At 42.6% G+C, this 24,588-nt stretch overlaps 1 protein-coding gene, 2 long non-coding RNA genes and 2 other non-coding genes across 11 annotated transcripts; 2 read left to right on the top strand and 3 right to left on the bottom strand.

Annotated features, from left to right (window-relative positions):
* Positions 1-262: 262 nt before the first annotated feature.
* Positions 263-4,873, top strand: LOC125987331 (uncharacterized). The gene is made up of 3 exons (XR_007487985.2): positions 263-380; positions 3,216-3,338; positions 4,220-4,873. It is a non-coding gene; the product is annotated as an uncharacterized lncRNA (long non-coding RNA).
* trnak-cuu (transfer RNA lysine (anticodon CUU)) lies at positions 2,255-2,327 on the bottom strand. The gene has a single exon. It is a non-coding gene; the product is annotated as a tRNA-Lys (tRNA).
* trnak-cuu (transfer RNA lysine (anticodon CUU)) lies at positions 2,655-2,727 on the bottom strand. Its single transcript has one exon. It is a non-coding gene; the product is annotated as a tRNA-Lys (tRNA).
* Positions 4,874-8,856: 3,983 nt separating the features above from the next.
* LOC125987333 (uncharacterized) lies at positions 8,857-11,575 on the bottom strand. The gene is made up of 3 exons (XR_007487987.2): positions 11,220-11,575; positions 10,005-10,068; positions 8,857-9,141 (listed from the first exon to the last, which is right to left on the bottom strand). It is a non-coding gene; the product is annotated as an uncharacterized lncRNA (long non-coding RNA).
* Positions 11,576-14,454: 2,879 nt separating this feature from the next.
* On the top strand, positions 14,455-24,447 carry LOC125987215 (myocyte-specific enhancer factor 2D homolog). Of its 7 annotated transcripts, none has more exons than XM_049751437.2 (13): positions 14,455-14,671; positions 16,246-16,552; positions 16,872-17,075; positions 17,142-17,279; positions 17,413-17,581; positions 17,674-17,730; positions 17,793-17,977; positions 18,218-18,247; positions 18,938-19,067; positions 19,142-19,322; positions 19,562-19,630; positions 20,071-20,121; positions 20,805-24,447. In XM_049751437.2, exons 2-13 carry the CDS (start codon positions 16,499-16,501, stop codon positions 21,235-21,237), a joined length of 1,701 nt encoding a protein of 566 aa, XP_049607394.1. In that variant the 5' UTR covers positions 14,455-14,671; positions 16,246-16,498; the 3' UTR covers positions 21,238-24,447. The 7 variants fall into 7 exon arrangements, with proteins under 7 accessions (XP_049607394.1, XP_049607390.1, XP_049607389.1 ...); XM_049751433.2 differs by having other exon boundaries at positions 17,365-17,581; XM_049751432.2 differs by having other exon boundaries at positions 14,456-14,671; positions 17,362-17,581.
* Positions 24,448-24,588: the final 141 nt, after the last annotated feature.

Genomic DNA, 24,588 nt, shown 5'->3' with positions numbered 1-24,588 from the left:
GATTAAGTCTTTTCAAGGTTGCATCCTTGTTAGGATCTGTTCTTTTTAGGATGTACCCTTGAGAGGTTTATTTTTTATTCAGTGTAATACTTCAATGAAATGAAATCCTACTTTTAAAAAGATAATGCTCTGTTTTATTGGCACGTTCAAGAGGGTGTACATTTACATCTTGTTTATATATTTTTTTAAAATATGTAACGATATGTGTATTAAAGTCAGTCATAATTAGGTCACGTGACTGATCTCATAAATGTGCCTTCGTCACACACCAGGAAGTCTTTTAAAATGGATGCGTCTTAACTACGGACGAATACAATATTCGTTTTTAAATTGTGTTTTATTTTACTCCCGTAACCACAACGTACGTGTCATTGTAAAAGGTAAGTGTTCATTTTTGTGTTCCTATATTTTATTTGTCTTTTTGATAAAGTTATTGAATAATCCGAGTGTTTCACGTGAACGTGTGTTTGCATTTGGGCCAAATTAGCCTCGTTAAGATGCCAGCATTGTATTTTTGTGTTTGTTGTTGGGTTTAAGTTGAGTAAAATAATTAAATTAAAAGTGATGCACGTTCAAACGTGTGTACAAAACTGTATTGACAGTGGAGTCGCAGGTTTGTCTTATTACCACAAGGTGGCGACATTGCTTCAAAATATACGGAATGTGGCCGTTCTGAGCGAAATGTTACGTTTGTACCTTTGTCTTGTTATTTTGCGTTTAACATTTCCTATTCAGCTAACTGCTCTATTTAGTGTCGAGGTGACTGATCTAAAATACAGTAATAATAATGTAATTCTATTTTATAGCCTCTTGCAGGGCTGGGCAATACGGTTTGAAAATAGCATTTCCAAATCCTGATTTTTATTTTTTTTATATATATATAGAAAACGCATTTTATTTCTCTCGCGCTTCTCCTTTCTGGGATTTAATTTCCCGTGATACTAAGCATGTTTTGAAATAGTTATTCGGTAAGCATTAATTCCCACAGAATAATGTAAAATACGTTAAATATCTAGATCTGCCCTTTACTAATGTGTGCCTCTGAGGAAAGCAACTAACTTGAAGCCCCCCTCACGCCCCCATAGTGGCAAAACCCCCATGTCTTGGCACCCAATATGTGTGGCAAGGTGTTCCTCTCGGCCCTTCAATAACATAATTGGCTATTCTGCCCCCCCATTTGTCAATGGTCCCAAATAACTCACTCTTCCAGATGGGACCGTATTGTGACCCGAGACCTTGAGGTGAAGAGGTCACTCTGGAGTGTGAACAGAGGCCAGCCTTTAAGGACTCCTTGTGGACTTCCTCTTTTGACCCAAGCACGTGTAGCTCCCAAATTGAAGGCATGTGAATGGAAGGTCCTTAACACCCGAAAATGACCCATAGCTGGTGTTAACTGGAATAGAGCGAGTCAGGTTAATGCCAAATAGCCTGTTAGCATTGCTAATTACAAAATTAGTGTGTTTCTGTAATGTTAATACAGTATAGACAGTTTTGAATTCATCAAACATTTTATATTTGGTTTTGGCGTGGGCCTGCCGCGGTAATGGCTCCTCTAATCCTGGCTAATTAGACCCACGGCACAGGGGGAGTGGTTGTGTTCACGCTGCACCAATTTGCACTATGTCGTCGTGGGGGGAGGACGGATTGACAGGCGGCGGTGTGAACACACAAACAGGTTTTAATTTGAACCCATGCTGAGCGCACGGTATGCCGGGGAGGGGAAATCGTTTGTTCGGCGAGATTGATTAACCCTAAATATGTATGTAGAAAATTTAACAGCAAATAGCAAAATGTCACTTGTTCTATTTAACCATAGAAAGAGACAATTTGGATGATTTTTTATTTTTTTTTAAATTGGATCTGATCACCTCCCAAATCTGTTGCCAAACAAAACAACAGCAACACACAGTCATGCTCAGTCTGCCTCAATTTGTCTTTTATAATTTTTTTTAGATTTAGTTTTCAACTGCACTTTTGCTTTGGTATAATTTGCTCTATTTGCAGGAATACGGCGATTTAAATGTTCTTCTGCAATCGTCAGTGTTAAGACTTGCAATACCACAAGCGTCCCTTAGAGGTCTCTGTGATCTGATTTTGTATTATACAGCCTTTTATGTCGTCATTCCCCGAGGCGTCCTTTTTTGTATGAAAGAAATCACGTTTGATGAAAAAGGATTGACTGCCGTTGCAGGTAGGAATATGTCATTAGTTAATATGAATTTAAAAATTAAATTTGAGCCATATAAAAAGTTTGCGCCCAACGTGGGGCTCGAACCCACGACCCTGAGATTAAGAGTCTCATGCTCTACCGACTGAGCTAGCCGGGCGATACATTCCTCGCTCATTACTAATCTTTATGTAATAGACTAGAATATAATCCAAAGGCCGGTTGATGGACTGCAAAATTAGAAAACATTTTCGTAGTTCGACCACTATAACGTGATTTACACAGTTTTCGTCCGTTGTGAACATGGTCGGAATAAATTGCGAAGGGAGCAAAATATGTAATAGAATATAATCTAATCCAAAGGCCGGTTGATGTACTGCAAAATTGGAAAATATTTTCGTAGTTCGACCACTATAACGTGATTTACACAGTTTTCGTCCGTTGTGAACGTGGTCGGAATAAATTGCGAAGGGAGCAAAAGGAGCAGCGCCCAACGTGGGGCTCGAACCCACGACCCTGAGATTAAGAGTCTCATGCTCTACCGACTGAGCTAGCCGGGCTGCATGCGTTCCTCCACTAATTTGCACTTTAGCACTCATCCAACAACAGATTTCACGACCCCTCTTAGGCTGTCTGATGTCCTTCAGGACTGTTCTAGAACTACTATAGCAAAATAATTTTTTTTAATGATTTTGTAATCAGTGGTAATTATAATGTAATTTTTCAGAGGATTTTTTTTAAATGCAACATCAGATTTAAATGAGACCTCCTCTGAGGGGGCCCGGTGTCCTTCAGAAACAATTCATTCTTGTCCAATGTCCTTTCATTCATATCCACACTTGACATTTGGCCAAATCATCTAAAGTCACTAACGTCCACCTGCTAAACCGACGTGTCCATCAAACGTGAGAGAGTCGCATTTAAACAAACACTTTGGCGACAATCATTGCTGTGTTTGTCTGGTGCTCCCCTTGAGGCATTACCATGTGAAAGACCCTCCATCCTGTGAACTTATTTGAACTCTGACCCTCTCCTCTGTGTGTTGCAGACAAAAAAAAAAGGAGAAGCTACAGCTGGGATGGATGGAGGACTCCCAGTCGGTTCTCACCACCAGCAGCAGCAGTAGACCGGCGTCCATGTTGAGCTGTCGCGTCTGCTCCCAGGCGACAGAGTGAGTGGGAATAAGTGGTCATTACAAGTGTGCTCCTGACTTGTTTTCACCATTAATTATGCACCATTCTCCGCCCCTTACTTACATACTGGGCCTATTTTAAACGCATTATGGGGACTAAAATTTATGCTCACCGTTTCTCTTTATAATTTTGTTGCAAACTCCAGTTTCTCTTGAAATTAATTGAGCCCTGGCTAAAATTAGCATTACAGACTCTTATGTAGCATTATATACATGAGTGTCCTATTGGAATATGTTTCAATATTGGAAAAAAAATTAAAACAATATTATCTTATACACACACACACACACACACACATGGATGGTATGATGCAGAGATTTTGAAGGGCCTCATCTCGCCTGCCTTTTCTTTGACCGTCTGCGCCGTCTGACCCGAACTCTTTATACGTCTAATGAAGTAGTCAGACCCGCCAGCGCGCCACGACACGCTGACGGCTGATTTCCGCCCCTGATGTTTTGTACGGCTCCTTACAACGAGCGTGGTATTGCCATCTCGCCATCGGTGGTTTGGGAACGCTTTGCTCGATAGGTCAAAATGCATGCTCCTCTCATTCACAGGCTCTTTGTCACATTCAAGAAATCAGCCAAGGAACATCCTCAACCAAAAGTACGATTTGGAGATTGCATTGGGAGAGTCATTTTGTTTTAGATAATTGACTTCTTCTTTCTGTTAGTCATTTTTTTACTAGTACTCTGATATACATGTTTGGGCGGCAGTAAATGAGCATGACACGAAAAGATGTGACCCCTAGGGGCGGATGGACAATGGTCACTTCCTCCCTAATTCACCACCTCACAACACATAATTGACCCCGAGTGTGTGTCTGTGTGTGTGTGTCTGTGTGTGTGTGTGGTTGCAGTGGGAGGTGGCTCTGCATGACCCTCTCAGATGGCCTTTTAAGCTCAAGTTTATTGACCTCTGACCTGTGTGGAAATCATTTCCTCATTGAGCCCATCCCAAAACACCTGCCGCATTCCGCTGCTTGCCAAAGCGCCACGTAAGTAAAATATATCTGTAAAGTAAAAAAAAAAATAAAAATTCAAATGTAACATTTTATTTTTACATTTCACAAAAATTCATTTTTGCCACACTACATTTTTTGCATGTTGTCTTCATCTGCCGGCATTTTGCTCTTGAACTTGAACTCGTTTCCCTCACGCCGCCGGATTTCACGGCCCCCGGGAACCCCTCCAGACTCCCCCCCCACACACACATGCCCCCTCCCGAGCATCATGTCAGTCTTTGTGAAGCTGTCTTCCTTGACTTTCCACATCCCCAGTCTGGCCTCCTCCACGCCGCCACCCCCCCACCTATAGCCATTCTTCACCATAGGGTCCCGCCCGCCCTCCAACAAGGACTCGCTAGGCAGCATGCTAATCAGGATCTTGGCGGCACTTCCCACGATTCTCCCTCCCAGACGTGAGCTTTTTGTCTTGTTATTGATTCCATTATAATCAGACGGTTCCCGTAACTTTTCCGCCGTCTGGGCCGGCGGGCCGACCGCTCATATGACCCCCCCCCCCTCCCTGCCTCCTCATTCATTCATCAGGACTCAGGGTCTCATTAATAAGTCAGAGTCAAGGATGCTCGAGTTTACACAATTTGAAATAGTGCTCAGTTGCAGTAATAATTTAATTTAAGCGGGAAAAGACATTTTTTTTGCACTTCCACTTGTTGCTAGGTAGAGTTCATATCAATAAAAATAATTCTTTATGTGAAGTAGCAAAAACAGCTTATGGTTGACGCCTTTAAATTAGTCACATAATGACCTTTGCATCGTTTTCTTGCTAAGTCTAAAGTCTCTCCGAGAACAGCTGATGTGACTCTGGTGCACAGGTTAGATTTAAAAAAAGCTTTTCAACAATATTTCACTTTATGGCGATGCGCCAGAGTACGTAGAAAAGTGATTAACAAAATAGATGCAGACATTTATTGCCTCACTGTAAACATGATTTTATTGAGCGTGTAAACAACAGGAACAAAAATTGCATAGTACAAAGTCTTGTGCAAATAGAGCTCTGGGTGTGTGCATGGAAAGGTCAGAGGTCATTTGCGAATCTCTCCAATTATTACAAACTCATAACACGAAATATTTCAAATGCCATGACAATCAAAATGACTCAAACTACAATCTTTCAAATTGCACATATGCTTAAATACATTCATTAACTTGCTGAACCCGTATTAAGACGCTAACGTGCAAACTCAGCAAATATGTGCAAAAAAAGACAAATATGTTCCATAGTATCAGATTGTCCAATCGTGAAATTACCATCATTGCACAAATGAAACATTTTCAGCCAAAACATAACCCGAAAATATTAACATAATTCAGTCTAATTTGCCCCAACTAAATAAGAAATACAAACAATTATGCTAACACAATCATTTGACAGTTACTACACATAGAATGATATGTAACATATTATCAAGGCATTTAACATTGTCTATCAGAAAAATGTCCATTCATCTGTTGTTTTTTTTCCCACTTTTTCAGCTTTCACGGTCCAGAAAAAAGAAGCCTGCAAGACAGAAAGCGTACATTAAATACAGTATATAGACATAATCAATACAGGTGAATTATTCTAATTTGCACATTTAACGAGAAGCTAAATAAATACAAAGCCTTAATCGGGTTTTTTGTTTGCTCCCCACACATTGTAAACTGTAGTTTACTGCCCGCAGATGGCACACTAATATGGCCGCCAGCCTCCTCCTCCTCATCCCTCCGTCATTGTCTCAACTACCCAACACGTTTTCTCCCACGCTCTTATTCCAAGGGGGGGGTTACAAGCCCTGATTGGGTCGCCATAGCAACCCTGCATCGGAACGGTCCTGATTGGCGTACGTGGCGGGCTAATTATGCAGCTCATATGTTAAAAAAAAAAAAAAAAAAAACACAAAACAATGTGTAGGCTGTATTGAAATCCAGCGCTAAATAAAGCATTGCGTGGTTGGGGGATTAATAAAAGAGGAGGAACCCCTCAGGTTATTTACTCATCGCCATATTGGATTTCATACGGGTTTAACGCCAGCTAGCTGATTGCAGCGTGACAAGCTAGGCGGAGATGCGATTCTTTGGCTGGATCTCTGTGTGAAACTGGCTGGTCTGTATAAGGACTGTGAGAACGGACTCAGCAGGGTAGGGGTCTGTATGCGTTAGAGACGGGGCGCGGGGTTGGTCGGCGGGGGGCCCCCCTCGGACAATGGCCGCCATTGTTTACCAATCTCCCTCGTCCATTAATCAGGGCCATCCAGCTCTAATTGGCGTTTTGGTTAAGCTGCTCGCTAGACTCCCGCTCCCTCCACTGGCCTAAATAATGGCGTTACGCCACAAGTGCCGCCGCGCATTGGGCAGGACAATGTGTCGCTTGTCTGAGGACCCGGGGAAGGACCCCCCCCTACCCAACAAACACCCCCCCCCGCCCCAAATAAACCTCACACACAAGCACAAAGAAGGCCCCTCACTATTGAGATCTCACTGTCGCGGGCTGCCTGGCCTCGTCTATCTGCCCCCCCCCCCACCCCCCATCCTCATCCTCTTCTTTTCACGTTTACTTACGCCACTTTTTCCCACACACACGCACACACAAGTCATCTTGAATCATTGCGCCGCGTTGAGATGAACCTCCCGCTTTTATACCCGTTTGAAAACGCCCCAAACAAATAGACAATCGCGACATTCTTGCAGTTAGGGGTGAAAGTCAAAGTGTAACGCTGAAACATCTCCATGGCAACACGTACGAGCGGGAATCTTTTTCCCACCTACTCGTTCAGAGGGCCATACTAAGAGTTGCAATTTATTAATTATTAATTAACATTTTTTTTGCCAATTACGGCACCTTGCAGTTCACTCCTGCTTCTAACACCCAAAAATCCCAAGCGGCACACCGAAATGACACAAAATGTCGGATGGCAGCGTGCCGTGACGCCCAAGCCACAGCTGCCCTCAAAAATGGCAAACACCCAAAAGGCATCGCCGCTCAGCTTCCTCCGTTCTCGTCCCCTCGGGGTGGGGCTGAGCTACAATTAACACAGTGGTGGTAATTAACAACGAAGCTGGGCAATGGCGCGGAAAAGCATGTAGGCTAACGTAAAGGCGAAGTGGGGGGTGGCCATCAATGCACGTTCTCACAAGCTGCCATTTTGTGCCAGTCTTTCTCCTAAGATGGTGGCAGGGCTGCGACTTGCATGCGTGGGAGAGGGCGGGGTGGAGGAAGAGCGAGGAGGATTATGGGATTGAAGAGCGAGTCGCATTGCTGAGGCGGGCATGATGCCACCACCGACACACGCAAGTTATTTTCCTTCACACGTCGTAAGGCTACAAAAAACACACGTGGTCATTTTGTGTATTTAAAAAAAATAAAAATAAACGTGTACATTAGCATGAGCTTAATATATGGCACGCACATTAACTAACTATGCATGAGCGCACACACACACACACACACACACACACACACATGCACAACACAGCCATTCTCATGGTATGGTCTGCCCCCGAGCATGCAAATGACATTCATTATGCAAATGCATACAAATCAGGCCCGACCATCTGAGAAGGCAAGCTGGGGTAAAAAAAAAAAAAAAACAGAAGAAAGAAAATAGGTGAAAGCGAAGCGAAAGGAGGACGTATAGCGTAAAAAGTGTCTACACTTTTGCCACGTGAAGCCGAACGGTCACTTTAACACAGAGGTTCAACAAAATGGCCGCAAGATGACACAAGATTCCCTTTTGCATGTGCTTTTCACTCAAAGCATCACCGGCTAATAGGAAAGTAGTACACAAGATTTGCAGTGTATGTCAGGGAGGAGCAAGGTTTGTTTTCGGAAGATGTCACGAGTGGAATTTTGTGAGATGAATCTAAAAATAGAATGCGTTCATAAATGTTTTATAATGTTGCAATTTTACGGCTCTTGTTCATGTAGTAATTTTGTGTTTAAAATAATTGCTAGTGTATTAAAGGGTTAATAAATCTGCTACAAATGTGTGAAACTTTTGTAAATGACAAGAGTCAGATCACCATTTGGCAATTTCGAACAATATTGCCACAATTTGCAGCTCTTGTGTAACAATTTATTACGTGTTAATTAATTACTAGTGTATAAACACCTGATAAGACCCGACAGATTTTTAAAGGGTAAAATTTGTTGTGTTCTTTTCTTTTTTATGAAAATCTTTAAAAAAAAGGACTTGGGCAATTTAGCTATTTGGCAAAATAGAAAAATATTTTAATTTTCCCTAAATTTATCAAGGCCCTCTGGGAAATTATTTTGTAGCTTTCCTTAAAATGTGAAAAATTGCACCAAAATTATTAATTCACTACCATGCAAAAGTTGTGCGTCATTCAAACAATCGCGTGTACAATATATAGACACACACACACACAAAAAGAATGAATGAATGAATGAATGAATGAATGAATGAATGAACGAACAAACGAATGAATGAATAAATAAATAAATAAATAAATAAATAAATAAATAAATAAATAAAAATTAGCATTCCAACAGTGATTAGCATGTCGCACACCCTTTTGTCACACACCATCCTACCTTTTTTTTTTTTTTTTTTTTTTTTTTCCCACTGACATCATATCGTGTTGCATGTGCTTTTGTTGATTTTTCGTCATCGGTGCAGGCATGTAATGGGATTCTTGTTACTTTCGGTTATCTAGCTTTATGAAGAATGTACGTCACTCATACAGCTAGATAACCAAAGATAACAGACAACCCCTCGGGCCTGAACACACACACGCGTGCTATGAAGCCTCCTGTGTACCTGCGAGGACCAAGCAAAAAAAATTTAATTATAAAAATTATACAACATGAAAAGCATCAATATATTTAACTTTATGCTGCCTAGCTTGTTAAGGATCATGTCAAAATGAAATTCATTCAATTATTCTTCAAAAACCTGTTTGACAATAATTTTAACAATTCCTTTTAAATATCGTTTATGTTCATTTTTTTTCATACAATTATTAGGTTTTTTACATAATTTTTTTAAAGCAGAAAGGGGGAGGAGAGCTTGAGCAAGAGTGACGTCATTACCGGGTGGGCACAGAAGTGTGATCACTAATTAGTACACACACACACACACACACACACTAAGGCCACTAAAAATTAATTGAAGTGCAACGTGCAAAAAAATACTACTAGCCTGTATAACTTCACACACACACACTCGCACACACACACACAGATTAAGTAGATAGCAACTATCTACGTAATTAAATTTTTTTACATCCATGATATGTCAATTATATTTTTCTCGAATAAGACATTTGAGCTTTATTGTTTGTGTGAAACTTTCAAATATGAATGAATAGAAAAATCTGCTTTTCCTGTGTAATCTTTAAATCATATTGGCCTCATATGTGTATAGAATATGTAATACGTTCCCCTACATGCAAGCAAGGCTCGGTAGCATCAAAATACATATTTATAGCCTATATAATGACAATATATTATCGATACACTCGTAGTCCTCCCAGGTGGCCCACACTGCGATGTGTGTCGTGGCAGTAAAATGACAAAATGTAGTCAGGAACATAAAAAGGCGCCATAAATGCTGTCAACTGAGGGCGGGGACAAAAAAAGAGTAATAATACTGTGTATTAATAATCATAATATAGAACTTACCTCTGTGAAGAAGAGGCGCCTACTCAATCCAACTTCAACCGCGATGCTTTTGTAGTTGAGGATCCTAGAGGTCGTAAACAAGAAAACATCATTTTATTGTTTCATTTATGGCTTGAGAGCAAAATTAAACTTCTTTCCCAAAAAAAATCTTGATTCGTATCATTACAATGGTCCAAAACGATCAATATGGTATGAAGAGAGGGGCCTTATGTAATAATGCACGTCGTCATAGTCTTGCAAAGATGTGTGTGTGTGTGTGTGTGCATATTTTTTGTCTTAAAAAGACTGTAATCTATTATTTGTCTTAAAAAGACTGTAATTTGTTATTTGCAATTATATGTACATGTAGGAAGCCTAATGTGAGCCGTGACTGCAATTGCTAAATTTAAATACAGATTTTTTTTGTGTTCATTATCAGTTTCGTAATCAGTTAAATGTAATTACGCTGGGGAGGGACTTTTGTGTGTACCCTGAACGCAACTGTTGAGTTCAAGTGCAATATATGGTTGGAGGAGGGGGGGCATGCTTTTTACTTTAAAAGGATCCCAATGCACAATTAGTGGAATTAAAATTTATTATATTTTGCAGCATTTTTTATTTTTATTATTATTATTTTATTTTATACAATACTTTTATTTTACTTTTAATTTATTGTATTTTATACAATACTTTTTAATTGTTTTTTTTTGTTTTTTCAATTTACACTGAGATTTGTGTCAACTGAGTTAAAGAATTTAATTGCAATTCCTTTTTTTTTCAATACAAACTTTCAGACTATATCTGTAGGAGGCCTATAAAGTGTGCTGTAAATGGATGTGCTGAGTTCAAGTGCATTTTTTGGCACCATGGTTGCTCACTTTTTGGAAACTGAGGATGCTCGTGCACCAAACACGGCAGTTGTAGAGCTATTGAACGCTAATCTCTAAAATATACGCAATGAGGCGTCACCTTGCAAGAGTAAATACAATCTCGATCATGAACTTGTCTTCTAGATCGTGTTTGAAATGCACCTGTGACACCAAAAAAACTCCACAAAGTAGCAAAAACTCCAAGCTATTTTTCATCCTCACTTTTTTCCCCCCCCTGACAAAAACATTTGGATTAATGCGGGACAAGCTAACGTGGGCCTGTGTGTAAATCCTCGCTCGCCTCCCTATAGCATAAAGACGCCTTTCCGACGGCGTTTGAAAAATCCACGAGAGGACGTTTTCTTACCGGTGGTCCCTCGGCCGGCGTCCCAGATGAGAGCATCCACGAGCGGCGCATGTAGTGACGTCCCAACGGTCTCGTCCATTGATTTTCTCCCTTTCTTAAAATCACATCCTCTTACCCCCCTCCTCCCTCCTCCATTCAAGGAGGGGGAGATGGCACGGTCCACGCCGCAGAGAACTACATCGCCACCATCAGCACCAGCGCGCAGCGTCGAGTGGCTCGGAGTGCACGAGCAACTCATTTGTCCTAAATCATATATGCACCCCCGAGGCTACGCCCCCTCTTTGTGAGTCAGTGGTCCACACCCTCCTCATCCTCCACTGAGATGCCTCTGCGCAAGATACAAACGTTCACTTTTGAGTGACATGCGAGAAAATGGAAAAAAGGTCTTTATTTTTATATCTTTGTCATTGCAGCATATTAAGGGATTCAATTTGGGGTTAGGGGTCCCCCAAAGTGGGGGTTAGGAGCAAAAATGATGACTTTATGAATTATCAAGGACTTTTTTTTGCTCTCTTTCAATATCTGTCAATTGTGTTTTCTATATTTGATTTGAAAAAAAAAAACATACTATCAAAATGAAAAGGAAAATATTGTTTCATGCTTTTTTCAGCACTATTGATTTTGAGTACAGAAAAAAAATACATGCAAACTACAGTCGAGGTTTTTTTTTAAGAAAAGGAAAAAAATAGCTCAGCAGAATATGATGAATAACCCAAAATAAAAAAAAATCTTTAATAATAATACAATTTAATAACATTTAAATAAATGTGGTTTCTCATTTTAAAAAAATCATTCTTAGATTATATCTACCAGGTCAGCATAACGGCTACATGGACACAATACACAGAACAGATATTCGAATTTGTTATATACAATAGAAAGTCAGCATGTAAATCTCAATAAAATTCAATTTCATACCAACATATTTAATAAGAAAAGATCTGAGATTCTTGCAAACACATCGAAAAGTCATTTCTCGTTTCGCAAAGATGCTGATGTCTGCCACAGTCTCGACAAGGTTCCCTTAATTAACATGATAATCCCAAATGTTGGAGTCCGTCAATGAAAGGCAATCCACCCAAAAACCATTGTGTGTGCGCGTGTGTGTGCGCAGTCATGTCGTCTCAACATTTGCATGCAAGAAGTTGACCCGGCCATGTCATGTCTGTCTAGACCACCTCAATGAGTGGCCACATTGCTCCACACTAAAATATGCACAGCGTGGAGCACCAGACATGCAAATCAGCGCCATTTAGACGCCATCCAACTCATCATTCTTTTTCTTTTTTTTCCTTTTGTTCTAAAGCAACTTTCTCAACCGTTTAACTGCAAGTCTACATTTTAGTCATGCGTTTATTTGCCGATGGACTTTCCCACAACTTGTGTCACTATGTCTTACAATATGGAGACTGTTGACATGCCTCGGTACGTGCTGCTGTTTTGGTTAGCAACAGTATGCTGACAGCCTCAGCAGTGTGTACTAATTATTTTTTGTGATAAAAAAAATCACAACTCCTTGTTTCCTTTCCATTGAGATTATGAACAAACTACATACTCATATGTTTCGGAGTTAACAATGTTATTTTCGTTTGTTCCATCTCAATTTTCTCTACTTATTTTTCCTCAGGTAAATCATTGCCCCAATGGAATGGAAATATGGTGTGCTGCAGGAAGGTTAGGTTGAATTTCTAATTTGTGTTCTTAATTCTTTGAAGGTTGCATCTCTCGAGTGTTGTCCACATTGAAATGCAATATATAGCCATAAATCTCCACTGCAACACAATAGTGGACTAAATGGAACGCTCATCTATGTTTTAATCACGCCTTTTAAATAATTGCTTTAATGGAAGCGCCAGTAATGCATGAAAACAATTAGAAGCTGCAGTGTTGAATTTCTCTGGTTGTAAAACAATAACTTTAAATTTATTTTACATCTGATATCATTGGAAAACACACCTCAACAGGATTTTTCCACCAATATACATAATTTAATGACATATTCATATTTAAAAATGTATTTGATAATTAAAAAATGTTATTAAACTTAAAATCAAATGCAAATTTAACTTGAAAATTTTACTTGGCAAGATACTTTTATTTTGTTTTTTTAAAATATGAAAGCTGTCTTTTTTTTTGCCCTGGGCATAAATGTATGGCTTTTGTAGATCTTTTGTAATGCCCATTCACGGTAATACGTATTAAATTTAAATGCCCATTTATCTTTGGATTAAATCAATGGCTCAAATTGATACGAGTCATTTTAAATAATCCGCTTTATGAAACAAGAAAGCGGTGAGCGTTCATTTCTTCGGGCACAATGCTGCCATCGTGTGCATTTATTATGAATTACAACTTTTAGAATTGTGGAGATCTTTGACACAATAGCGCCCTCGTCGGGCCAAAGTGTGCAAAGCCGCTCATTACAAGTGCTTCATCTTACAATGCTTTTTATTACAGAAAAGATTACCATCATTCATCCTCCAATAGTGGAGATTGTAATAACACACCTTTTAAAAAAATACTCATGCATAAATGTCAGATTTGTGATACATTAAAATCCCTTCAGGGCTTTTAAATTGCGAAGGTAGGGAGAAATAATTGGTTTATTGCTTTAATGGCACTCCAGCATCAATTTGTTGGAATGCACTTTTAAAAAAATGTTATAAGACATTTTTTGCACAATATTTCACAGAACCTCAAGTTTCGGCTTGCTTAAACTCCAATAGTCCAAAAACCCCAGTTTGAGAATCACTAGTCTAGCACCTGATATAATCCACGGACTGGCTGGATATTTCCCACATTCATGAAGTGAAATGAAAGCACGAAAAACTAAGGACGATAAAGAGTCTTCTGGATCATGTCCATAGAAACCACTTAGTGCGTGTACGTCATACAGTGTGCAGTGATATGATGCCGTCACGTCTGTCAGGACAATGTCGGCAACAAAAACGTCGTTTAGTCATTTTTCGACACTGAATTAGTCGCATAGGGCAGAAATAAATAAACTAACGGACTCCAACATAGCGCCTCTAGTCTCCACTGATATTTTTGCCCACATGCAAAAATCATGCAAAATGTAAATACTGTGGCGGAGGGATACAAACACCACGGCACAACATGGCCGTCACCTCCGTCATGTCCTCTCCTGTGGGACCGGGCCGCGCTTGCGTGATGAGCGCTGATTGGCTGAAATGCAGCTCACCTCGGCCTCCCATTGGCCCTCCCGGACGTCCATCAAAATCTGATGTCAATGACGTCTATCATACGCTGGTTGCACTGTGTCGCCTTGGTGGAGAGTATAGTTACTTAAAACATGAAATGGAATAAAATGTCGCGGATTCTTTCACAACGAGACGTCACGCAAGCGTAATTTAATCGATGGTTCTTGAGTGAGAAGTATTCCGTCCCGGCAGCCGTGTCTTGTGTGGGCTTTTAATCGGCAATATTTCAGGGTAAGTGGAGTGATACATTTCCTTCCTGCGTCTTCCCCCCTCCTTTGCACCCGAGTGCCGCTGCTTGCTTTGCTTATTTAAATCTCGAATGCATAGCGACGCATATCGCTTATCTTAATGCGCTTGTTTAATCAAACTTAAGTTTCCGTGATGTGAATTAAAGTAGTGCGTGTCTATCGAGTTGCAACGGAAGGTAATGGCTGTCGGCCGCAGCTCGTTCCGGAGGGATTGTCTAATGGCCTCGATTCCTGTGCACTCTCGCTTCAACGTCATTTTTTTTTTTTTTTTACTTGCGTTTTATTTTCCCACGGTTTAGATTCGCTAAAATGTCCCCAAATGACACTAGTGCTACGTCTCGTGCGTCAGTGGGCCTGTCTGTCTCCGATCTGTCAAAGGACACCACGACGTCGTCCCCATAAAAATCCTATGTGGACCGTCATGAACATATCCACATTATAGAATTGGAAAAAAACCAATCATTTTTATTTAAAACCTGTGAGATCACATTTTTGATCAAAGCACATCTCGTTGTGTTTCTGTCCTTGAGGCTTCACTGGAGGCGGAGAATCTTAATATTTACCTAGATTGAGTTTGACTTGATGAGATTCTGTTTTAATGTCGTTCAGGTTATGCAGCCATCCATTGTTTATCATCTTTAGTGAGACAATTGCAGATAACAAACTTTGGGAGAGAGTCCAGGTGCAGGTTTAACAACCATTACCAAAATCCCTACTGGCCATTATGTTGATGTGAAGGTTATGCAAAAGAGGTATTGCAACAAATAAACACCAAGTGGAAATAATTGTGTGTGTGTGTTTTGCTCTGCCACGTTTCATTGGCTAGTGTGTAGTCCCCTTAAAGGTCAGTGGCACTAATGAGCGCACTCCACAACAGAATGATGAGGACCCTCGGCGTGATTGGGTCCCCCCCCCCCCCCCCCCCCCCCCCCCCCCCCCCCTTCATCAGGCTCACTTGAGCATCACTTGGCTGATTTAACCAATTTGATCTCGCTGTAATAAACCAAATGACTGCCCCCACTCATCCCTTTTGAAATAACAAGTTGGCCATTGTGCTCCGTTTGTCTCTTTTTTTTTTTTTCTCCTTCCGGGTATCCAACGAGATGAATTTCAGTTTGGACAAATTTCATTAAAGAACCGAACTGACCTTGTTCTCGCCGAGTCCAATCAGTACGCCGGGCCGCTTCTAATTGAGTGAACCGTCAGTGCCTTGAGGGGAAGTTGGGGTGCGTTGCATGAACGTGTCAATTGCACTCATTAATGAGGGTGCTCAGAAGCCTCACAGGGCCTGAGTCATTCCAATCAAAGATGATGTTTTATACCATATTGCAAGAAGAAAGATGTCATTGTGTGCCCTCACATTGATACATCGACTCCAAACCCCCTCGGGGATAATGTCAGATAAGAAAAGCTATGTTCTGATAATCACTCAGCATCCAGCGCATCATCTCGCCTCGCCACGAAGGAGAATTGACACGTTTGTCAGCGGGTTTAGCGCCTCGTGTTTGAAAGCGAAAAACAACTTAATAATGATTTTTTTATTTGTGTCCCCTGCAGGTGAGGAGCGACACACTCCTCCATTATCAGCTATTTCACCTAAGCGGTTTTCCTCCGCCCATCGCTTCACCTTCAACCTGGCCAGAGAAATGTGCCAGCATCGCCGCTGCTGTTGTCCTCCGCCGCCCTCACGCATCTGATTTATTTTTTTATTCAGCGCAGTAAAAAAAAAAAAAAAAAAAAAAAAGCTCTCAGGACCGCACGAGAGAGAAAGAGAGATCTTCTTTACTTGAGTTGACCGCCTCTAAGCATCATGGGTAGGAAAAAGATTCAGATCCAGCGGATCACCGATGAAAGAAACAAGCAGGTAAGTGAGGGACTGTTTTTGAGCTCCTGGTTGTAACTAAACGCTGAGTGAACTTTTAAAGCATGGCTGAGTTAGATTGAGGGCTGCGGCGGTTTCTAGTTTCATGCCAGTTACTGGCAGCTGAATGCTCGGCATGTTTGACACCCGTGCACTTGCGCGAGCAGCTGTCGTGGTGAAGTTGAAACGGAATACGCCGGGCCCGGTCCCGAGACTTTGCACGTAAAGAAATAACAGCAGTTTCAATGACACATTTAAAAGGTCAAGGCTGTTTTTCAATTTGGTGAAAATGTTGATCATGACGATAAGTTGGTTCTCCTAGGTGACATTCACCAAACGCAAATTCGGTTTGATGAAGAAGGCGTACGAGCTGAGCGTGCTGTGCGACTGCGAGATCGCCCTGATCATCTTCAATCACGCCAACAAACTCTTCCAGTACGCCAGCACCGACATGGACAAAGTTCTGCTCAAGTACACCGAGTACAACGAGCCGCACGAGAGCCGCACCAACGCCGACATCATCGAGGTGACGTCAAACTGCACCTTTTTACAGCATCGAATCTTGCTAACATTTTTTATTTTGCATTTGTAGACTTTGCGAAAGAAAGGCTTCAACGGTTGCGACAGCCCGGAACCTGACGGCGAAGACTCCATCGATCAGAGTCCCTTAAATGATGACAAATTGCGGAAGACCACAGAAGACCTGGATGTTCTCTTCAAGCGTTACGGCGTGAGTGTGAAATCAATGCGGTCTTCTGGTTCCAAAGCGCCGCGCGTCACTCACTCACCCACGCGCGTCAATTGAACCGTAGCAGCAGTCCACGGCTCCGCCGCAGACCTTCACCATGCCCGTCACCGTGCAGGCGTCCAATCCCAGCCCGCTGCAGTTCAGCAACCCTGGCAACGCGCTGGTAACTACCTCCTACGTGACGGCGTCGTCGCTCGCCGACACCCACCTCCTGTCGCCACAGCAACCGGCTCCTCCGAGGAACACAGTCTCCCCCGGGTTGCCGCAGCGACCGGCCAGCGCAGGTGAGCGCTTCCGCCGAGGTCCGCGAGTTATTTTTCCCTTACCAACTTTTTTTTTGTGTACTCATTGGGAATCTCTCCTTTGAATCCAACAGGTGCGCTCCTGGGAGGTGACCTGAATAATTCAAACGGAGGTTGTCCGAGTCCAGTCCGTAAGTGCTTCATTTGGATTTTTGTTCATGACTTGTCGTATTCACCCGGCTTTTTTGCGCAGCTAACGGCTACACCAGCGCCAGGGCCTCGCCGGGCCTCCTGGCCGTCTCCAACGGCAACAACCTGGGGAAGGTAGCCCCGGCCAAGTCGCCCCCGCCGCCGCCCGCCAGCCCCCAGATGGTCAGCGGGCGCAAACCGGACCTCCGCGTCATCACCTCGCAGGGCGGGAAGAGCCTCATGCAGATGGTGAGCCGCTCATCTTTTGTTTTCTTGCCGTTTGTCATTTTGCAACGGCGGTAGACCGGCCGCATTCTTGCAGGTGTTGCCGCTGAGCATATTTTGTGGTTCACACACACACACATAGACCAGCCGCTGTATTTCCCGTCGGGCTGTCGCGTGTTCGTCAACGCGGCCAGACCCTCTCCTGCTTTTGAGCTCTGTGACTTCTTACAAACATGTACCCCTCTCTGTTGCCACCCTTTGCAGACAGAGGATGAGCTGGAGTTGGTAAATGAGGTGAATGTCCGCCTCTTAGCATGGTCGCGATGGAAAAAGAAAACACATTGGTTTTGTTGTCGTTTTTGTTTGCTTGTTTTTTTTTTTTTTTTTGCTTCCGGGGCATTTCTCGGGATGATCCTCCTCAGTGTGTGACTGCATGCGGTTCAGGCCTCATGCCCGTGTTGTTCTCTGGTCCTAGCATCATAAACGTCATCATCCAGGATAGTTTACCAAAAGGAAATGAGTACAGTCAACCCTCACTCACTAGGGGGCAAGATGAATTTTAAAAAAGTTTCGTTAAACAATCGACCGAGAAATGGTCATCTACAAATGGGTGAGGCTTTACTGTACTCTTTACACCAAAAGAGGGAAGCGCCGCATGGCATGATCCTCGTTCACTGACAAGTATGCACCCATCTTCACCTTCTTCAGCCACAGCGCATCAACGTTTCCTGCCATTACATTAAAGGCATCCCCGGGGACAAATCTTCAAACGCAGTAATTCTAGATTTCAATCGATATGAGTAGGTGCTGCTGTTTTGGTTAGCAATTAATTTAATAGGACCTCAGTGGTTCACTTAGTCTCTCTGAGGAATAATGAGATGAGAATTATTACCACTATCCAATTGCCTTTAATGTAATCGAGTTGGGTCTCACTGCGAGCCTTTAGAAATTTGCAACAACTTTTTGTTTCTCCCCCTCTGACAGAACGCCCAGCGGCTGGCGGTCGGCGCCCAGGTGGCCCAGACCCTCACCACGCCCGTGGTGTCGGTGGCCACGCCCAGCCTCCTGGCACAGGGCCTCCCCTTCTCCGCCATGCCCACGGCATACAACACAGGTCAATAGAAAATCCCAATTACTGCTGATACATTATCTTCAACTTAAAATCCCCATTTTTCTTTTTTAACGCAGAGTACCAGCTGACAAGCGCAGACATTACGGCGCTTCACGCCCTGGCGTCTCCCGGCGGCTTGCTGCCAACCAGTGTGGCGACGTGGCAGCAGCAGCAGCCCGTCGTCTCACAGCAACCGCCGCCGCCGCAGCAGCAAACGCAACAGCAGCAAATCAATCTGGCGTCGCTCAGCAACTTGGTGTAAGTCCTCTTAGCTATTCCTTCTGATCCACTCGCATGCTCTTCATACAACACATTTCATCTTTCTTCTCCAGCATTTCACCATTTCACTCTCTACATCATAGAAACATTTTTGGGTTATTGTTGGCGACGCAAAGAGACAAATCAACCCACCCTGGGTTCTTACGCGGTCGGGCTCGGAGACGTTAGTTTGAACGGCGGGTCCTTGAAGTGTACTCTGTGCTCTTGTCGCCATGCAGCATGTGGGGCGTGGACAAACAAAGCAGCGAGCTGTCTAGCCAGGTGTCCAGTCTGGCTGCCAATCTGAGGTGAACGGCCACCATTAAACCTGTCTGTGTGTCTGCGAGAATGTGTGCGTCCAGTGTCGCCACCTTGTGGCTGTAAGGAAGACAGCTAAACCTCTTTTTGCTAAAGTAGCAGTGATGGACTCGATAGAGAATCTCTCACACACACAATTTGTTGTCACTGTGGGTGTTGCGTTTGTCTCTGTCAGGTTGTTAAGTCTTTTTGTCTTTTTGCCGTTGCACATTTTTTGCTTCAACGACCGACTTAGCGAAGCAGGAAGGAACTCTGTGTCATTGTGGTCATTGGGAGTTTTCTAGTGTTGAGTCCCCTCCCCTCAGTGAGCACAGTTGTGTTGTTTCAGACGACATAATTGTCTTGATTGTGTTTTTTTTTTTATGATAACGCTCAATTATGTCAGTATTTTTGGGGGGGAAGCTCCAACCTTTTGTTTTCTTCCCCACAGTCTGGGCTCTCCGTCCAACCTGCTCTTGGGTAGAGATGAGTGGTTGGGCCGGTACTGTATCCCACTTCCTTTTCCTCCCCCCGCTCCCCCCTGTTTGTCTTCATGTACGCTTTTTTGGCTGAAAATCCCCGCACCCGCCGTTCGCATGCGTGTCTGTGTGCACAGTCACGACCCGTTTACACGTCATGTCACGCTGCCTTCCAGGGTTGTCGTGTTGATTGTTCTGGAAGTGAATCGCCAATATCACACATCACTCATTTTTCACCGGAAGCTCCCAAAACAAAACGTTATTACAGACTAACCATAACATTTTGAGTTCAACAATCATGAATCAGATTTGCCATTTCAAGTGGGATTCCATTTCCTGTGAGTATCCAAAGTTTAGAGGTACACGAGGGTCCCTGGTTTATAAGACAGCAAGTCAGAACCGACCGGGTTTTTGATACAGGTTCCACCGTAAGCACTAAACGCATGTAAACGATTGTCTCTTAGCTTAGCATGCTAGCATTAGCGTCTTTGTTTTGTTGTGGTGCTCTGGCTAAGAATCCAAACTGTTACGTTTTCACTTCTGGAACTTTCTCGTTTGTGTGTCAAGCCACAGGGCCCCCTGAATGCATCACAGGCTTGTTGAAAATGGCTTCTTGGTGTGTTTTTTTTGCGCCGTGCCTTTAAAATATGATGTCATCCCATTTGGCTGGGCTTGTTTAATTTGGTGGTGGTGTTCTTGCGCTCAGGCCGGTGGCGCACATACCTCAAGGCGCCATGTTGACGGTCAACACCAGCAGCGGCATCAGCATCAAGTCGGAGCCGGTGTCGCCGGGTCGGGACCGCAGCACCCCTTGCCCTCCGCCGGCCCCACCGCCGCCGCCAGTCCCGCCGCCTCCGTCCGCTGGCGCCACCCTGACGGCACCACCTCAGTACCCGGGCTCACTGCTGTGCTTGGAGCCGCCCACGGGACGCTCGCCCGCAGACAGCGTGAGCAGCAACGCCAGCTCCTTCGAAGGCAGCGACCGCGAGGACACGGGCGGCGGTGGCGGCGGCGCCAACAACAACGCCGACATGGCCGCCACGGGGAGTGTCGGGCCGGGCCGCTCTGACTTCAGCCCCTCGCCGGAGCCAGAAGGTGGCAACATCAAGCGAATGAGACTGGACACCTGGGTCACATAAGCGACGAGGGAGAGCACGCAGGGAGGTTTGGACGACACTGAAACACATCACGTCACGTCGTACACGCCACATGTGAGGACGTTGCATTCAAATGCCTCAGCGCGCGCTTTGAGCCTCGACACCATCGCGTCTGTGTACGTTTCGGAAGTTGAACAGAGGCAAGTGGACTCTTGAAGACACTTGGCCTTCCATCTGAAAAGCTTCTTCACTTCGGAATCTTTGGTCTGGCTGGCAAAACATCTTTGTAGTGGCCACTTAAATCAACAAGTAGGAATCCGAGAGCGAGCAAGTAGACAGAAATTGTCATTTTTCAAGTCATCTAATTGGTGCTTATTCCATCAAGGGATGACAACTCAAGGTTCATCATTTGGATAAATATGACATCAAAAATAAAATAGCTCATCATATAACATGGCGAGCTATTTAGGTCAAGTCCACACCTAAGATTTCAAAGTGAAGAAGCCTTTTGGGTTAAAAAAACCTCTTCAACTGACGAGTCCAGTCGGGTCCCTTCAACTTTGAGAGATGTTCCTCACCTCCATTTTATTCAGTCCACATTCAGCGGACATCACTCCCTGCGGACTCCCTTTGCGACATTTCCCTTTCTTCAGCAAGTCCCTCCCACGCTGCACTTTTTTCTTCTTTTTTGGAAGCGCTTCAGGCCGACGTAGTCCTCGGAATGCCAAAACGAAACGCGGCGCGCACAAAACCCGACACCCTTGTGGCTCTTTACGACTTGGGTGTTGTGCAAGACACGCTGTTGTGTTCTTTCTCCGTCAGTGGTTCTGAAGATCCGTCACTTTGTAGACAAACCCTCCTCTACAAAACTTTGATGTCCAAATTTTTCGCACGAGCTAGCCCTCCCATCTTCTTTTCCCGTGGTTCCCCCAAAGTGAACGGACAATTTCTATATTTCTAACGCTTCCGTTAGCTTTTTGGCCTCAAGCGCGTGTATGTACATATATTTGCATAGACTTTGCCAGTTAGCCCTAAAAAAAAAGCTAAAAAAAATGCACAAAAAAAAAAATAATGTCAACTCAGTGGATCTGTCCGCTATTATTATTATTATGAACAAGCGTGACGTTGATATGTTTGGGTAGCGTACCCCCCACTTAGCGCCTGCTCGGTCGTGTTGTTGTCATTTTTGCTACGCATCCAACACGCACATTGGAAACGCAACACACACACTCGCACACAATCACTGCCCTTCACGTTAGCCTAGCTTCATATCTAAACGCACATTTAGCCCTATTTCTACGGCAACCAGTAAAGTCAAAAAAGATTGTTTGATGTCATTTTTAAATAGCAATTTGTTTCGTCGCCATTATCTCGGTGCGTGAATGTGTGTGTGCACAAGTTATTTAGTCAAAATAGAAGAGATGATGTCTACTCCGTCAGACCTTATTCACCAATTCCCCAAATTATATCCCCCCCACCCCTAAAAAAATCACGCCTACTCGTCTGCGGTCACTTGACTGTTAAGCCCACACATGAACTGGCAGCGCTTAGCTGTGTTGTAACTCTTGATTAAAAAAAAAAGAAAAAAAAAATCCAACAAAAAGCAGATGTTTCTAGCAGAGCTTTAAAATGCTAAGTAAGCTCTGTAACTGACTGTTATTGCATTACAACATTTTAAAACTCACTTTCTTTCAAAATCGATATCACGCAAGAAAAAAAAAGGGGCTTGACAAATGTGAATTTGAACCCCAGGATAGCCACGGTGTTATGTTTTGATTGGACAATCAAAGTCGGCATGATGAGCAGGACTTGTTTTCAGAGTTAACAAAAAAAATAATTCAGCATGTATTGCCAAAAATGTACCTATGTCTCAGACGAAGCAGTTTTTGCCAATCATGGAAAAAAAATGTTTTCCTTTTAGTGGATAGTGACAGCACGTTACAAATATCATTTTGCGCCACTTTTTATGCATCTCAAAAATCATTCAATTCACAGATGCATCGTTTACATTGGGAAGGTTTTATCTCTTACAAAAATATTTTTTTGTTTTCATTTTTTTTTTGCACAATTTAAGATACATGTTTTTCATTGGAAATTGATAGTGATATTGTTGCCAAAATATTTTATTGTTGAGATTTTTTTAATTGCATGATATCAAAAAATAGAATACATTGACAAGATTATTTAATTGATAAAAAATCCACCATTTAGTCGACTTTGTCCAATAAAAAGCATGTATCAAAATTGTACGATATATATTTTTATCCCTGCACATTTTTTACAGAATTAAAACAAACCTCAAAATTTGAACAAGCATGAGTTTCCTTGACAAGTGAAAACATCCAAAGTTCTTTTTCCTCCCTCTTCATTTTATGTTCAGATTTAAAAAAAAAAAAAATTATTGGATAGCAATGACATGACGAAAGAAACCTAATAAGTATTTTTCCAATCAAGACTGCATCAAATGTACCTTGCTTTTAATTGGAGACGCCAAAACAAGCTCAGTTCGCAATAGCTGACTGCAAAGTGACACCACTCCGATTGGCTCAATCCTGCCCCCTTGTGGTCAATTAACAAATCTCAACGAGGGAGGGCGAAACACACTTGGGCCCCTGTTACTTGTGTGTGATGTTATGTTCAGGTTTCTTTGTGCCGCTTCAGTGCATCGCCAAACATCTACGAAGCCTTTTAGTTTGTGAAGCTTGTAATTTTTGAAACATCGAACTGTCTGTCATCGTTTTCACCGACATCCAAACTGGTTTCCTTTTGATTCAAAGCAACTTGCACGATCGGACAATGCGGTATTAGCAAATGCAATAAAAGGAACGTACCAGTTAAATGCTGCAGTTTTCATCCAGATATAGAATATATTTATAAAGAAAAAAAAAATTGGTGAAAATTCAAACATGGTTAGACGCATGGGACGCAGGTAACCGTAATGTCACACGCAGTCAGAATGATGTAGCAAATAAAATACTAAAGATGAAATTTATAGCTAATATATTGTGTTGAGCTAGTCTGCTATGGGTTTTGATGTAAAGATGATGTTTTGCCGTTTTGTTTTTCTTGAACGATATACAGTTTGTGTATATTTTCATATACAAAAGTATGCACTGATGTTATTGAAATTCTATACCGCTTTTACAGAAAAGTGTTTGTTGTACCAAAGTATCCAAGTCCCTTGAAACCTTCTCCTTTTTGCGTATGTTTTACTGTATTTTATATATTAAATGACAAACGGAGTGAAGTTCACCCTTGTGCTTCGTCTGTTCAGGAAGTTTTATTGAACATTTTTAGGTCTCTGCACGGGTTGATTGGCCTCGTTTAAACATTTCAAACTTTCAAAACAAATCAGCTGCTTATAAATAAGTGAGCAACAGAAAAATATATCTG

Source organism: Syngnathus scovelli, chromosome 19 (genome assembly GCF_024217435.2).
Source record: "Syngnathus scovelli strain Florida chromosome 19, RoL_Ssco_1.2, whole genome shotgun sequence".
Taxonomy (NCBI): Eukaryota; Metazoa; Chordata; class Actinopteri; order Syngnathiformes; family Syngnathidae; genus Syngnathus; species Syngnathus scovelli.
The sequence above is the reverse complement of the archived record's forward strand: the minus strand, read 5'-3'. Positions and strand labels throughout refer to the sequence as shown.

Coding starts and splice junctions, on each gene's coding strand:
- LOC125987215 (XM_049751432.2), top strand. CDS start 16,499: ATGGGTAGGAAAAAGATTCAGATCCAGCGGATCACCGATGAAAGAAAC. Junction 17,731..17,792: donor AGGTTGTCCGAGTCCAGTCC/GTAAGTGCTTCA, acceptor TTTTTTGCGCAG/CTAACGGCTACACCAGCGCC. Junction 17,978..18,217: donor GGAAGAGCCTCATGCAGATG/GTGAGCCGCTCA, acceptor CACCCTTTGCAG/ACAGAGGATGAGCTGGAGTT.